At 33.0% G+C, this 17,420-nt stretch overlaps 2 protein-coding genes across 2 annotated transcripts; one reads left to right on the forward strand and one right to left on the reverse strand.

The window, feature by feature from the left end:
- The first annotated feature begins 2,476 nt into the window (after positions 1-2,476).
- LOC133786567 (phototropin-2) lies at positions 2,477-14,236 on the forward strand. The gene is made up of 22 exons (XM_062225486.1): positions 2,477-3,366; positions 4,810-4,992; positions 5,369-5,460; positions 5,535-5,817; positions 5,987-6,197; positions 6,830-6,900; positions 7,172-7,278; positions 7,529-7,578; positions 7,704-7,808; positions 8,368-8,427; positions 8,986-9,075; positions 9,160-9,236; positions 9,661-9,745; positions 9,889-9,969; positions 10,122-10,225; positions 10,484-10,533; positions 10,819-10,925; positions 11,890-12,009; positions 12,450-12,501; positions 12,800-12,912; positions 13,315-13,455; positions 13,693-14,236. Exons 1-22 carry the CDS (start codon positions 2,849-2,851, stop codon positions 13,807-13,809), a joined length of 2,817 nt encoding a protein of 938 aa, XP_062081470.1. The 5' UTR covers positions 2,477-2,848; the 3' UTR covers positions 13,810-14,236.
- A 326-nt stretch (positions 14,237-14,562) lies between these two features.
- LOC133786583 (AP-1 complex subunit sigma-1) lies at positions 14,563-17,194 on the reverse strand. Its single transcript, XM_062225487.1, has 7 exons — positions 17,050-17,194; positions 16,161-16,247; positions 15,920-16,011; positions 15,717-15,825; positions 15,573-15,608; positions 14,964-15,050; positions 14,563-14,881 (listed from the first exon to the last, which is right to left on the reverse strand). The coding sequence occupies exons 1-7, from the start codon at positions 17,050-17,052 to the stop codon at positions 14,810-14,812; spliced, it is 486 nt and encodes a 161-aa protein (XP_062081471.1). The 5' UTR covers positions 17,053-17,194; the 3' UTR covers positions 14,563-14,809.
- Positions 17,195-17,420: the final 226 nt, after the last annotated feature.

Here is a 17,420-nt window from a genome sequence, read left to right on the forward strand (position 1 = left end):
TTTTACCATTCTGTATTTTCTAATTTCAGAAGAAAAATATCTTGTTGACATTTGTTCATAATAGCTAAATGATAGCAAAAAAAAATTAGACAGACATGGACAGAATACCAAATTCATGGATAATCTTATCGAAAACAGGGGCTGGCAATATATATATATATATATATTTATATATAATGCAATGTTACTAGTGTACTCTGTGGACAAATTCAAATAGATAAATAATTGAGACATACTTAAATTGTACACAATAATTTATAATTAATCTCAATCATATAGACTTAAAATAATTTATAGTTAAAATTTAACCCACGTGTGTAATTTAAGCTATATAAATTTAATATTAAAATACATATTCCATGATTCATCTTCATCTCTTTACATGCATTTGAACACATGTTTTTGTCTGTACTTCTTTTCCAGAAAAAAAAATTACTTTTATTTATAGTTATTTGTGGAGGTAATACTTAAGTACCAAATTTATTTCTTAAGCTAGATGGTATTTAAGTACATCTGTAATTAAAGATTTAATATAATTACTACCAAAAAAAATAATTTGATAGTTAAGTCTGACTAATAATCTGAGTTGTAAATTTCGATGACGTGTCTTATTTTTATTTGTTAGACAAAGAGTAGGACAGAATTTATAGAACAGAGGATTTCCATCCTACAAAGAGGGAGTAAGCTAAACAATATAGAATTAAAAAGGTGTGATTCTTCTTGTTGGTTTGGTTGGTGTGTGTAGTGTAAGTGTACTAGCGTACAGTGGTATTATTGAAAATTCCAAACACATCCATTTCTTCAGTGTGTGCGAGTCAGAGAAGAGGCTCATTGTGTTGTGTGGTGGATGAGAGTCCACACAAGAACCACAAGAACAACATTGATACTTTCTTTTCTTTCCTTCCATCCTACTCTGAGACCCCACACAAGGACACGTGTCCACCTCACTGTTTGCTCCTCGTGCGGCTGCCATTGCTGACACGTGTTCACCACCACACTAACCTACCTGAGTTATCAATCAACGTTGATAAAATCATATACACAGTTGTTAGATTACCACTTTTTACCTTCCAAGTAGCCTATATAATTAATATAGGCACACACTTGATCAAATAATTAATGGATTGAAATTATTGTTCCCATTTCTTTATGTGTGTGTGTTTATCTCTTTTATAAATGAGAATAAGACAATTTAATTAAAATAGTATATATTTGTTAAATATGTGAAGTACCATTTTAATTCATTTATCTTATATTTATAATATTTGGGGACAAAGACATATAAAAATATAGGACAGAAAATTGGGTGGAATACATTAGATATTATATATAATTTTTAGGCAATAGATTTTGTCCCTTTTGGTAAAAAATGGATTGCATCATGTTATGTACTATAAACTTTGTTTTATACACTTAAAGTAAGATTTAAGGTACTCTAAAATTAGTTTAATATACTTAGGATGATTAACAATCTCTGATTAATCCAACCATTGGTTCAACAATTGTAGAGTGAATAAAATCTGCTCCCTAATTTTTATTCACCTTGCACAAAGGTTAATGTACTCTAGTATATATATATTTTTAAATATATTATATTATTTGGTTTAAATTTCTAGAAAATTTTCTAACTACGTGATTTTAAAAAAAATGAATAATCTTTTTTCCCTATATCATTTCATGTAGCAGACATAAATAAACTCACATATTACAAAATTAAATTATTATCCTTATATCATTACTTAATATATATTTGTACAAACCGGAGCAGACAAAAAAAAAAAACTCGCATATTACACCACATATTTACGTATAAATCATTAATTGGTTGAGTTTTTTTATAAAGGAAAAATAAATAAAAAAAACCTCTGATAGTACTCTACTAATCAAATTTGTGTTTTTGTGTTCATTGTCGATCATTTACTCAATTTTCAAGGCAAAAAATTTAACTTACTTCCAAACAAATTGGCTTAAAAACGTACAAAAAGTTTGCAGTTGCATTTGCAGATAAGATAGGAATGTTTTCGCCGAGATCTGATTCATTAAATTTTGTTACTCGAAAGAACAAAAAAAAAACAAAAGGTTTCTTTTTCCTCATTTTTGTTAGTTTCACCAAACGTAAAAAGTGGCCAAGGACTTAAAAATTCACAAGCCCAAAAAGATTGAAATATTACAAGACGAGGAAGTTTACAGACCGTACGAAATTAATGGTGTGGTCCCTGAGAATTTTTCTACTTTTCTCTAGTAGACAACGCATCCCCCCTGTGAAAAATAAAAAGACGAATCCAATAGTGAAATGATTGAGAGATTTATCTTCTAACGATACCCATTGGGATTTTCTGGCCTCACAAATCTTTAAGGTGTCTATTTTTGCAGTGCACATTAATTTCTTGTGTTATTATTGAGGACAAGACGATGTGACATGTATATATAACTGAACCACTATAATAATATAAAGAAGAAAGATATCTACGGCTGAGATCGAAGCCATTTTCCTCTGGAGTTTTATATGGCTGGGAGACATGTTGTGTTTTTTTAGTTGAAACCTGAAAAACATTATCTTCTTCCATCTTCTATTTTTTGCTTCTCTTTTCAGCAATCAGATCATTTACAAGATAAGAAAGAACACATTATTGGAAAATTTCATTGATGGGCCATCTTTATTCTACTATATCAAGCTCTGAGTAATCAGCAATGGTTTCTTACTTACTTGTCTTGGAACAGAGACCTTTTGAAGAGCTTAAGAACTAGCTCACTCTGTTACGTTACGAGCTTCTCTTTTTCTTTTTCTGGTTCATTGGTGAAAAGCGACACCGTTTTGATACTTGGCAGGTGAAAACAGGAGTCGGGAATGGAAAAACAGGGGAGTGGTAGCTCCTCCGGAATCAACAGTTCAGGTAATAATAATAATAATAATGGGAGTAGTAGTACTGGAGCAGCGATCAACAAATGGATGGCCTTCGAAAAAGAGGGTTCGTCTAAAACTGGGAATGAGCAAAGCCCGGAAGGAATTATTACGGAGAAAGCGAGCATAGCGGAAAGGACGGCGGAATGGGGATTGGTTGTGAAATCGGAATCGGGAGAGAGGAGTTTTAAAGCTATTGGGAGTGTAGGAAAGAATGCGACGTCGTTTGGGGATGGGGAAAGAGGAAAGAACTCGGAATCGGCAAGGACGTCGTCGGAATCGCTTTCCGGATTGGAAGGCGCTATCCCGAGGGTTTCCCAAGAATTGAGAGACGCACTGGCCACGCTTCAGCAGACTTTTGTGGTGTCTGACGCTACTAAGCCTGAATGCCCCATTATGTACGCCAGCAATGGATTTTTTTCCATGACTGGTTATTCTTCTAAAGAGGTCATTGGCAGAAATTGGTGAGTCTTTTTTTATAATTATTTAATTGCAGAAATTGATGCTGATTGAATTTATATTGTCAGAAATGAAATGATTTTATAAAATGGTTTTTCTTTTCTTGATAATGTTTGTCTTAAATTTCTGACAGTGTATTTTCTACAAAATGATAATTTCTAATAGGTTGTCGAAAAATGTCGGAACCCTTATACAAAAAAATAAAACAAAACTATTTTGCTAAGCACCTTTTGAATTATTATGTTTAATAAAGTACAGACAATAATACTAAATAATATTCATCATATATATAGGGAAATTTTGTACTGCACGTGTATTATGTGATTATTGTAAAACTCTATATTTTGACGAAAGGAAAAAAAAAAAGTAATGGATTTCTATACTGATTGCACTTAAAAACAATAGAAATCGAGTTGTGCTATTTGCCTTAACCTTCAAAACAAACCAATAATTAAAATGTATTGACTATATTTTAAAATAGTGGTTTATTATATTTTGATGTATTATAAATTGTAATGTAATTTATGGCTGAAAGTATTGAATTTTAGATTAATTTGAACAAAGACAGTTGTGGAAATTTCACTTCTTCCTTTATTTTATTTTTCCTTATTTTCAATACACTTTAGACAGTTTCTTTTAAAATCCAGATGTATAAAAAGTAAGTATATAATGCGAGTGCCGAAAAATAGAATAACAATGTCTCATAAATAAAACTAAAAAAATAGGCCATTCATGATTAAACCATAAATGTAATACATGATTTTATTTTACCCATATTTTAAATAAAACATAGGCATGAAATCAAGGGTAATTCAGTAATTTTCTTTTGAAAAATGGCATAATTATTAAGCTTGGCATTATATTTGCATTTCAAAATTATATAAAAGCACTCCATTGATTAAAAAAAAGTTCTAAAATCATTTCTAACATTTTTTCTCAATATTTTTTTGACATTATTTAATTTTCTTTTTTGTTAATTTCAATTATTTTATTTTATATTATTTTTTAAATAATGTATAATTTTTTAGAAAAAACTCAGATTTTATATATTTTTATTTAAATATTTAGAATATGAAAAAGAAAAAAGAAAAGAAAATGTATGCTTGTAAAAAAATATATATATATAATGCGCAAAATTGTATGATAGCTTCAGTCTTTACCAGATAACGGTAAAGCGCGCTTAACCGATTCGAAGCGCCAACTCACTCAACGGCTACATTTTAGAGTCGTTTTACGTTTGTAGTTCTGCATTGTCTCTGAAAAGCTAAATCCTAGTCCTAATTTATGTTCGTCAATGGCGGCACTGTGTATTGCTGCCTCCGTTTCGGAGAGTTTGCTTTGGTCCCAGTAAGGGTTTCAGGTCTTTAGCACCGTGGAGAAAAATGTGATCAGAGAAAGAAAACGAAGGAACTTTATGGAAAGTAATTGCTCGATTTTTGTGGTTGCAGTCGATTTCTTCAGGGACCGGAGACGGACCAGAATGAAGTGGATAAAATACGAGACGCCGTGAGGAATGGGAGAAGTTACTGTGGTAGGTTGTTGAACTATAAGAAGGATGGTGCGCCTTTCTGGAATCTTCTTACTATCACCCCCATAAAAGATGTTCGTGGAAACACCATTAAGTTCATTGGGTCAGTACTTCCCTTTCACTCTGTTAGCTCTTAGTTTTTTTACAGTAATTTGAATTGTATTGTGTTGTTTTCTTAGTTATTTGACTGCTAATGGCTGATAAAACATGTTTGCTTCGAAATCCGCTTTCTAAATGCTGGCTCGGTCGAATTTTTCTTGATTTTAATGGATTTCGAAGAAGGTATTTTTAGAAGGATATGGTAGAATTTGGAATTTGGGCACTAAAAGGATGTATTTGAGGGATTTGGGCTTTCTTGTGTTTGTTTCTTAAGTTGGTACTTTGTAACATTTGCTTTAAATGGAAAATTTTGGGAGTGATGAAATATTTTGGTTGTGGGAATTATATGTTGTGATATTGTCTTCAATGCTGCTATGCAGAATGCAGGTTGAGGTTAGCAAATATACAGAAGGAATTGCGGACAAGGCAATGCGGCCTAATGGACTACCTAAATCACTAATTCGTTACGATGGTAAGCTTATTTTCCCATTTCTGATTGAATATGTGACCATATTCAGCTCTAATAATTTAAATTTCATGCATAAGCTCGTCAGAAGGAGAAGGCTCTAGATTCTATGACTGAGGTTGTCCAAACAGTGAAGGACCCGAAATCTCACAATAGGAGTATTAGTCATGACATTAACTACAAGTCTGGTGATCTGGATAAATTCAACCTTAATGATGTTCTTTCTGAATCGGTTGAAACTAAGAGTACGGGCACTCCCGGGAGAAAGACTCCCCAGTTAGATCCCATAAATGATGTGTCTCGCAAGAGTACTCAAGATGCAGGCAACAGATCTAGAAAATCAGGACGCGTATCTTTATTGGGGTGAGATTTTTAATTACAAGGTTTATTCTTTTGCCATAGTAAAGGTGATGATAAATAAAAGATTCCTAGGTTACTTGCACTGTGTGTAGAATTGAGTTGAGTTATGAAAATGTTTGGTTGAAGTTGGTCTCTTGATTATTCAAACTGAATGATTGATGTTCTCCTCTAGGCCAAAGGGAAAATCTATGAGCTCAGCAAAGGAGCATGATGAAAAACCAAATTTTGAACAAGAAAATTTGATGCCCGTAGAGCGGACCGACAGTTGGGAGAATGCTGAAAGGGAAAGGCATGCACGCCAAGGATTTGACTTGGCAACCACGTTGGAACGCATTGAAAAGAATTTTGTGATTACTGATCCTAGACTTCCTGATAACCCGATTGTAAGATATGTTACATAATATACATTCTTATTAGTTGCAATGCAGAACTATGGTCAGCCCAGAACTTGTTTCTCTATTATCATTCACTTCAATTCTATCAATTTCATGGCAAACCTTACCACATTGAACTTTTATGAAACTTTAATAAGTTAGACCCTATTACTGGTGCTAAGCGGGCACTTTCTTATTCAAATTTCTTACATTTTTGTTTTCATTGATGAAGTATGCTTTGGACATTTACAGAGCCAATGTTTTGTTTGTTTATGATTCACTTTCTCAAATTGAGGAATTTTTTTATTAACTTTTTAATTATCATTTGTACTTCAATTTGCTTTCAGAAAATCATTAATTTTTCATATTCATCTCATATGAATTTTTATCTTACTTACCTCAACTGTGCACTTAAGATTTGTTCATATATTTTCCAATATATAGTTTCTTACACAATATTACTGTTTTTTTTGTCCAACTAAACTAATTAGAAGGTTGCATGTTTTGATTTATCGCGAGTACAAAATCTATTCTTCTGATATTAGAGTTACTTCTTCAATGTTGTGTACTTGTATTTAATTTAAGCATCTTTTGCAACATCAAATATTTTGAAGGTGATTTGATTTTACCTTTTCGAGCAGATATTTGCGTCTGACAGCTTTTTAGAATTGACAGAATATACTCGAGAAGAAATTTTGGGTACAAATTGTCGGTTAGTAAAACTACTATCCTCTCTGTTTATTATTATTATTTTTTATAATTTTTCACTGCTTTGCAAATCTCTCTCTATATATATAGAGAGAGAGAAAGAGAGAGAGAGAGAAATGCTTTCGGTATTAACCTCTTTACCAGGATAAAAGTTGTTACAAGTTCAATGAAACCTCATTCAGCAATTTTGTAATTAGTTATTGGTGTTGTTACAAGTTCAATGAAACTTCATTTAGCAATTTTGTGATCAGTTATTGGTGTCTTCCACTTTGTAGGTTTCTGCAGGGACCTGAAACAGATCAAGCAACTGTCTCAAAGATTAGAGATGCTATTAGGGAACAGCGGGAAATTACTGTTCAGCTGATCAACTATACTAAGAGTGGTAAGTAGAAAGCTATTTCTTGACGAGTCAAATGTGCCATATACTCTTGGTTACCATTTAATTTATTTCCCTAGTTTATGTTTTTTTTACTAAGGTGAGAAACTATAGCTTTTCATTGCAACTATAATGTTGACAAAGCTCCTGTTGAAGCTTTTATATATAAATATATATACTATTTCTTTGTAGCTTTCCAGATTTACTTTTTCTTTTCTTCTGTTATTATTGACTGTCATGATTTCTTGACATGAAGGAAAGAAGTTTTGGAACTTGTTCCACTTGCAACCTATGCGCGATCACAAGGTACGTATTGGATTATTGTTCAGGATTCAGTCTTGATTTTCTTTCTTTTTTCCTTTTTCTATGTAATACTAACTTGGTAAGGCTGCATATTACCTTTGTTTCTGAGTCCATTATATTTCTTTTAGGGCGAGTTGCAATACTTCATTGGCGTTCAGCTTGATGGAAGTGATCATGTGGAACCCCTACGGAGTCGTCTTTCAGAGAAAACAGAGCAACAAAGTGCTAAGTTGGTAAATGTCTTTAATTCTATCTTGCAGGGCATCTTTATGATGTATTTTATTGGGCGAATTTTTTTTTGTACAATACTAATAACATAGGTCTTTATTATAATATATTTATATTAAGGTTTTAGTACACTGAATTGAAACTCGCCGATCTCTTCTGAGAGTCACTATGATATATTTATATTAAGGTTTTAGTACACCGAATTGAAACTCACTAACCTCTTCTGAGAGTCATAAATTGTGGGGGCTTCATCTTGATATACGTGGGGGTGCTTTAAGAGGGTGCCACTTGTATAATGAGTTTTATATAAATATATATTTATAGTATGTGGTTTTTATGGTTTAATTTCCTAATAAATTTAAAGGATCAGAATAGTAATTTAAAAGTTTCATGAAATTGTCGGTTCTTGTCTGTCCTCTTCTATTTTTTCATGATATGGAAGTAGGGCTATCCTACAGTAGAAGAAGAAGAATCCATATATTCCACATTGGTAGAATTCATTTGATTTAAGTAATTTTAATTCCCTTATTATTCTGTTTCTTGAACATATGTTTTTTTTTTTAGGTTAAAGCAACTGCTAAAAATGTTAATGAGGCTGTCCGAGAACTTCCTGATGCCAATTTGGTAAGGTACTCTTCTCTGTTTAGACTGGTAGTGATGTCTCTCCATCATTGCATCCTTTGACTTCTAGTTTTGGTTATGTTTCATTTGTCAATTGTGGATAATCAGATAATGAATTATGCAGTGTTCAATTGTTTTGTGATCCAACCTCAAATTTTAATACCTCTACCAGTTTTTTGAAAACCAAAATAATTGAAGAAAAAAAAAATTGATAACATTTGTTTATTTTTTTCAAACACTCAGTAGATTGAAGATGTTTTGGTTTTAAGAAATATTAATATGACATGATCCAGAATATGATTGCAAACTGCTCTTGCCAATTCTTTTTTCTTTTTAAAGAACTGCCCTTGCCATTTTGTTCCAACAACTACTTATATAATACTAATCTGCAGATGTTTGTTGCATTATTTTAATTTCAATTTTTTAAAGTTTATAATGATTTTGATAAGTGCATGACTTATTGAGGTTTTCCCTTTACCAATTCAAGTTTATAATGACTATGTTTCTTTTTGGAAAATCACAGTTAATGCAAATTATATGTTGTATATATTTTTTTTTCAGACACCAGAAAATTTGTGGGCGATTCATTCTCAACCTGTCCTCCCAAGACCTCATAAAAGGGATACTTCTTCTTGGCTAGCAATACAAAAGGTAGAAATTTAAAATTATTCAGAGATAAATCTAATATAAAGATAATAATCTGTATTCATTTTGGTTGTTTGGATCCAATGACAGATCACTGCACGTGGTGAAACGATTGGCCTGCATCATTTTAAGCCTGTAAAACCCTTGGGTTGTGGAGATACTGGCAGGTATTGTAACTATTGTTATATACTCATCTCTGTTACCATATATTAGTTAGTAAGGTGGTGTAGTAAATAGTTAGCATTAGTTAAACTATCCAATAACCTTTAGCCCATTGTTTGAAATTCCCTATATTGTAACTGATTTTCATAGTATTCACAAATTGAAGATTTTTTTTTTATAGTAATCAGGGAGGTTAGGAGTTGATTGTGTATGGTTAGGCCTATGATTTTCTCTAAAAGTCGACTTCTCACAGGGGCAGGTTTGTAATGGGGCCTATGGGACGGTCTAATATATCCTAATATATTTTTGCTATGAGAATTTTTATTATGAAGAGCTTACATCTTTAGCTGCATTGCACTTCAATCTATTCAACATAAATATTTTGTATTAGGTCCTTGGTCTGCTTCAACTAAAATCTACTTCGTGCAGTGTTCATTTGGTGGAATTACAAGGTACAGGCGAACTGTATGCTATGAAGGCAATGGAGAAATCAACAATGCTCAATCGTAACAAGGTTCTGATGGATTTTACTTTGTAACATCACATGAACTGCTATTTTAAATATGCAGTTTGGTGCATGAATTAACTTTTAACTTTGCACATCTATCTTTGCATATACTATTGCTGAGGGTCATTTTGATTGTGATTGATGTACAGGTTCATCGAGCATGCATTGAAAGAGAAATCATTTCACTTCTGGATCATCCTTTTCTTCCGACACTATACACTTCATTTCAGGTTATTCATTATCCAAGTCCCAAATTTATGACAAGAAATCTATATGCACATTTCTATTTGTAATGCATGCTGTGTAAGTTCCTACAAAGAGAAGCATGTTCTTGTTGGGGTAGATGAACTTAGTTTCTAACTCTATCTCTCTATTTTTTCAGACTTCTACACATGTTTGTTTGATAACAGACTTTTATTCTGGCGGAGAGTTATTTGCCTTGCTTGACAAGCAGCCTATGAAAAATTTTAAGGAGGATTCTGCAAGGTACTCTCTTATATGTTTACTTTATTATCTTACAAGTGCCAAAGTGACAGTATATATCACCTGAAGTTTGTGACTTCAAAGATAAAATTGATTGTTGCTGATTATAGTTAGTTTTGTAGTACAGAGTAAGTTGTAACGAAATGTTGGGTTCATTTTAAAGTTGAAGTGAATTTAAATGTCTTTTTTTTGGTGAACGGGTCATGTTGACAAACCTGTACAATTCAAATGTTGATAATTGATATTTGAAGTCATGTCCAGGTTTTATGCAGCAGAGGTTGTGATTGGCTTGGAATATCTTCACTGCTTAGGTATTTTGATCGTATAAAATTAAATTATATATCTTCAACTATGCCATAGTTATTAGTTATATGTTTTCTTCTTTCTTTTCTGCTTAAATCCGAAGAATAATGACTTCACTATGAAAACTTGACTAATTTTTCTCATTTTTAAATAAAAATAATATTAAAAGAAAAGAGAGAGGGAAGGAATAAGGAAAATCACTTGGCTAATGTGATATATCTCTCTGCTGAAAAGAATAGAGGAAAATCTAACTTCTTTGCTTCTTCTTTTTTCCACTTTAATATTTGATACAGGAATAATTTACCGAGACTTGAAGCCTGAAAACATTTTACTGCAAAAGAATGGGCATATTGTACTAGCGGATTTTGATTTATCATTTATGACGGCCTGTAAACCCCAGGTATGTGTATTACTCCTGTAGATTTTATTTTCTTCAGTCTTGAAAGGCTCCCACTATAGATACTTAAGAGATTTTGGCTTCATTAGATCAAGAAAGTCTTGTTCATTTAGTTGTCCAGGGGCTAAGTGGGCTTATTTGGATTGGGGTATGGGGTGGGGTTTAGTTAGAGAGAAGCCAATATACTGTAATAGAAACTGATTGACTTTTCCTGTGGAAGGATTATGCATGGAAAGTTTTATTCTCATGAAGTTAGAAGCCAGAAGCGTACCCATTTGGTCGTATTCTTTTAAAGGGGTAGACTTTTGTTTCTGTTACGTGATGGGATATTTTCAGAGTTTAGTGGAATGATTATTTTCAGGGGAGTTGTTATTGAGACACTTCAAAAAATTATATAGGCACTCCGAACTAAGTAACCTCATCCATACAATTAAGGAAGTGCTCTATTTATATTAACATCTTTTATAATTCCTCAAGTAGGACTCTTTCTTGTACGCCTCCATAAAAAATAAAATTAACCTTATTAAATAATTTCTCTAATGATTTCGTTGTTATATCGTTTTGTTGATGAATAAACTTTTTAGGATCAAGAGAGACAATAAGCTTCAATTTAAGTTTATGGTTTTAATAGAATGTGACGTACTTATTTTTAATGATCTGTCATAAGTTGAATCAAAAGATTTACAATTGTATATTTTATTCATTTAAAATAAGGATAAGTTATACAAAAAAGGGTGCCTATATAATTCTGTTGGGTGCCAATTTTTAGATTTTAGAAGTTGCGGTTATCACTATATTTATTGCTCGTCAAACCAACAATGTTTTACTTGACAATTACTTCCTCAATAAGCTAAAAGGATAGTCTCCTTTAAATCCACAGACAATGTGCTGTCATGCTAGTGTGAGGAGTTCATTCAAAATTGAAACACTGGCTGTTCTTGTTTAACATATCTAATGTGTGTCACAGGTGATTAAACATGCACAACCTACTAGAAGGAGATCTAAGAGTCAACCACCTCCAATATTTGTTGCAGAACCAGTTAGTCAATCAAATTCTTTCGTTGGAACAGAAGAGTACATTGCTCCTGTACGGTGAATCTTCAATATATGTTCACATATTTTGGTATTTGTTTCCCAATGACCAAATTGATTAGCAGTTTATAACCGAAGCATGTTAATATTTATGTTGTTGGAATCCTTGGATAAACATAACATAGAATTTAATGGACTTTGTGATGTATTAGCTTATAAACATTCTGTCTGCCGATGAAAATTAGGATAGCAGAGAAATCTCATTGGCAGACCTTATGTTATTTATTTATATCTGGAACCATGACCACAACTTTGGATGAATGTAGTGCCTGTGATTTCTTTAGGCCACTCGTTACAAATTATAGGATAGGATGACTTAAACATAAAAATTGAGAATTGAAAACTCTCAAATGAGTAGCTGTTGTGAGATCTTAATAACATAACTGTCTCTAGTTCTATATTCTGTAGTGTAAACTTACAGCTGCTTCATTTCAGGAAATTATTACAGGTGCAGGACACAGTAGTGCCATTGACTGGTGGGCACTTGGTAAGTTTTACCTAATCGATTTATGTTTCTGTGGGTGTATACTGTATATTTACTATGCAGTCATCTATTTATCCTTTTTTTCTATACGTCATTGTGTATTATTATTACTATGTACTTACTTTTCTCTGTCCCCTACCCTTTGACCAAATCTTCTCTGCCGCCATTGGATTGTTCTTCTATAGATACATAAACCAATTTTTTTCCTATTTTGTATCGATAATATCAATTTCCTGTTTTTTTTTTCAAAATGTTTTAAACATTTTTCACCATACATCCCTTGTTACATTCTGTAATTCAGGTATTCTGTTGTATGAGATGCTCTATGGTCGGACCCCTTTCAGGGGAAAAAATAGACAGAAGACGTTCACAAACATTTTGCACAAAGACCTCACTTTTCCTAGCAGCGTTCAGGTAGTACATTATGTTTGTGTTTAAAGTGCATTTTTAAGTTAATAATCTTTCTAATTTACTGGTATCACAAAATATTTGCCAATTAAATTAACATTGACAAGAAATGCTTCTTAATTTTTGTCCTTCCGCTGAAATTTTTCAATCTTAGGGAGTTATAAAACTCTAGCAAATTGTTAGGTAGACCCCCATGAAAAATCGAACCCGAGCTTTATGAGAGGAAATACACCTGATCACTTTACTTTATGTTGGCCACATGAAAAGATGCTTTATAAGTAATAGGAAGCATTAGTTCTAAAGCATTGATTGGACTGTAAAAGCCAATTTACTGGCTAGATTTATAGAAGGGGAAAATGTTGTTAAAATCTTCTGAACTGATAAAGCTCGCCTTCCTAAATTTACCAGGTAAGTCTTGCAGGCAGGCAGTTGATCAATGCATTGCTACAAAGGGACCCAGCAACACGTTTAGGATCAAATACCGGTTCCAATGAAATCAAAGAACATCCTTTTTTTCGTGGAATTAATTGGCCTCTGATCCGCTGCATGGTAAATCATGCATCCTTGTTTTATTCTTTTTATCTATTTATTTAATTTCACTGAGGCTCAGGGTAAGTAAAGGATGGCTATCTGAAATACCAATAATGGTACTTATTGGTCTCATTTATACTCTCATTATCATTTATTTCCATGAGGGCCTAAGGCTGAGGGTAAAGTGTGGCTGTCTTAAGAGTACTTGTCATGGTGTAAAATTTCTTGAGACACTCTTCTCCATTCTTTTTGCAGAGCCCACCACCATTGGAGGCACCTCTTCAATTGACTGAAAAAGATCTCCATGCCAAGGATGTAAGTTGGGATGACGATGGAGTTCTTGATAATCCAATGGATTTGGAAATGTTCTAAAAGGTGGCTTGTCACATATTATTATAATACAAGACTAGAGAGTCTTGTGTCTTTGCTGCCGTCCATCTCCATTCACAGCACTTTTTTTGTTATGCTATGGCCAATGGCCAGTCACACACTCACACATGCTCTGCCCTTTTGGGTTCCGCACGAATGAGGTATCTGTCGTGTCGGTCACTCCTTGATGTAAAAGGCATTCATCATTGAAAAAAAAGGAAGAAATAAAAGTAGGCAGGTCGTGCCTTGCTCTCTCTTGGATGATAGATAGCACGTACAGGGTTTACTGGGGTTATCTTTAATTGGTCTACATAGTTTTATTATGTAAAGGAAAAAGAGTTTGTATAAGAAGAATTAACCAGAGATGTTGCTCTTAGATAGTGTACTTTTAACTTATTAACTTATGGTGAATAAATATCTCTTTGGTGAATTATATGATGCAAAAACACCACTCTTATTGTAAGGCAAATTGGGTTAAGTATTATTAACTTATGGTGAATAAATATCTCTTTGGTGGAGGGGTGAAAAAATTGTTAGTGTGGACCATTTGAAAGTTATAATTGGAAGTGATGTTAGGTTTCATACAATTGTATGGTTTTTAATTGCCTGTTGCTTTGTCTGGTTCAATAATACCGCTCATCCAATTATTGAGCTTTACAAGCCCACTAGTTCAGAAGCCTCTCAAACAAAATGGAGGAATATCAGGCCAAAGAAGAAAATTAAAGAAAATTGTGGTTAGTTTCAAGTGGGAAAACATTGAAATAATAATGCTTGCTCTTGCTCATTTACAAATAGTAAAAAAAATATACTGCCCGAAGAAGTTAACTGGACAAAGCACAAAAATGCAGATGACTAGAAGAGAAAAATAGACCTATGCAGGTATGCAACACAGACCTTTAACAGGCATATAACCAATAGTCGTATTTCGGTTGTCTTTGGAAACCAAAAAGGAAAATAGTACAATTATAGCGCCTCAAATTGACCGGTACAACAGGCATATCCCTTACTTGGTGGCCTGAGCAATTATATTGCTTATAGAACTGGCTTCCTCTTTAGCAGTCTCCACCAACGAATCCTAAAACCATATATACATTGCAATAAGCAAAACTACAAAATTTTCACCAAACAGCATTGAGACTCTTTAAGAGAAACTGTACCTGTGCAGCGATCAACCGTGCAACGGTTTTCTTGCTGGATTCTTGAAGTTCACCAGCAATCAGAAGCTCGTCCAAAATATAATAGGCCTACAATTTTTAACAATAGCAGCAGTAAAGTGAAAAAATCTAACTTTGAAATCCATGTAATGCAATAATCCAATCAACAGAAGAAAGTGAATCACTGAGGTCATTCTATAGGCGCCTTTATAGCAAAAGTTATGTACATATAGCAACATTATATGCAAATATAAGAAACAAAGTGCGAACCCTGAGGCTACGTCTATTCATTCTACTGCTGAAAGTATTATCATTTACCTATAGATTTTCTTTCTCAAATTTTCTTATTTTTCTAGTTTCAGCTTTTACCAATACTCTTCTGGATTTTCTTTAGATTACTAATAGCTTATATAATTAGAAATTTAAAATGTGATTTTTTCCCAATACTATAAACCTAAGAAGGATATGTTAGATGTACTATCCCAACATTTATGAAGACCATTTTTCCAAAATTTACAGTGCAAGCACCAGATAGAAGGATTTGACAGAAATCGATTTCTTTTTCCCCCAGAATTTCATTATTTGAAAAGTGTTTAAAGAAACAAAACATACCTTATGGAAATTGAAGATCAAGTCTAGTTCACAGACCTGGAAATAAGAGAATGCAGTGTGTTAGTACCATTTTATCACAATACAGTAGAGAATGCATAGTCATGTTAATACTCTTGAATATGAGGAAAGAGCTAGTTTACTCACACTGCCAAAATATCGATCCAGAATCTCAACAAAATGATGAATTATTTCAAGGACCTCTAATTCATTATCTTCTTGATCAATGCACATGCAGAAATAGAGACTAGCATATCTGTATAAAACATTCATAAAATAAATTAAATCACATGTTTTTAAATGCAAAATTTTACTCTAATTTCAAATTAAGTCTCATTATCCTCCATTACCTCTTGTAAACAACTTTGTATCCTCTCCACTCCACAAAATTACACAGCTTGGGTCCTCGTGTAAGAATGACTCCACTGAGTTCACGTAGCACCTGCTCCAACGATAAACAATGTGCTCATCGACAATGTGAAATATGATGAACAGTTCAAATTGCATCAAATAATCAGTGCTCTACTGCTCCAGTGTTCTCCGTATCAGAAGGAATTAGAAAAAAATTGAAAGTATTTTATATTAAACTACCTTGGTTCTTTCCTTCTGCGTATAAGGTGAATACCATTTTGTCAATCTCACTTTTCCTTGCCTGCTAATAAGAAGCACAAAGTGAATCTGGAATACAAGCAAGAATATAATTTATCAGCCAATGAAGCGAAAACCCTTTGTACATGTCAATTTATCTGTTAAGTCGTATCAAATTACAGAAGCAAAAAAGATAAACAGCTGCCAAAATGAGCCCATCATGAGGATTCACAAGCTCAGGCAGGCATAGAAAATTTACAACCTCAGGCAGGCAGGCATAGAAAATTTACAACCTTATATCACTAACAAGCTCAACTAGGCACCACAACGCACAGGTCAAGTAATTTCTATAAAATTTGAAATGAACCCACAGCTAAAATTCACAATTACTAGAAGAGCCACACCCTTATACCTCATCAAAATCCTGGAAACTTCTATAAATTTTCAACAACCCCACTATCTTAATTACATATATGTCTAGATCTCCAATCCACCTAAAATTTAAAAAGTAAAAATTCACCTATTTTCTACGTCAGAGTATGAGTTTACATACAAATAAGTAAATCATCCTGTCAGAATTTCGAAATCAAGTCCAGATTTTAGACCCAATAAAATAAATCAATAAGAAGCATGGAGCGTGGTGATCATATAAGAAAATTCTGAACCAAAATTCTCTCGGGTATGATTTGGTGAGACAGACCATGGGGAATGGGGAGCCAGATCTATATAAATTTTATTAACTACCCAATTAAGTCAATTGTAGAATACAAACCAAAAATCAGCAAAATCTAATAGATACGAATAAAAACAGTTACGAAATATTGCATCAAGCACATACATACACTAGCCACGAGAAAGAGAAAACGAAGGATTTCAAGGCTTATTCCATTACCATTTCTTCAAGATTTTCAGGGATCTTGGTGATAGTGAAGATGGTGATGGTGATGATGACGAAGGCTCTCCCCTGCGATTTCCTTAGTCTGATTATGTGAACGGTACTTTCTGCAACAGTTCTCCCTTTTCTTCACCTTAACTCAGACGAGTCATTGATGTTGAATCAGATCTAAGGTTGTTGTTGGGCTCACATTTAAATCTATAATGGGCCTAAATGACAAGAAACGAGTTGTATTAGGCCCAAACTACAAGCCCAATTAATGATTTATACGCTCTTTTTCTTTTTACTTTATTTATACCACTTTTTATTTACTTCACATTGATATGGGTAACTATCAAACCATAAAAAGTATTGGTTTAGTTTATTAT

The sequence above is a fragment of the Humulus lupulus genome, chromosome 1, assembly GCF_963169125.1.
Source record: "Humulus lupulus chromosome 1, drHumLupu1.1, whole genome shotgun sequence".
Classification (NCBI taxonomy): domain Eukaryota; kingdom Viridiplantae; phylum Streptophyta; class Magnoliopsida; order Rosales; family Cannabaceae; genus Humulus; species Humulus lupulus.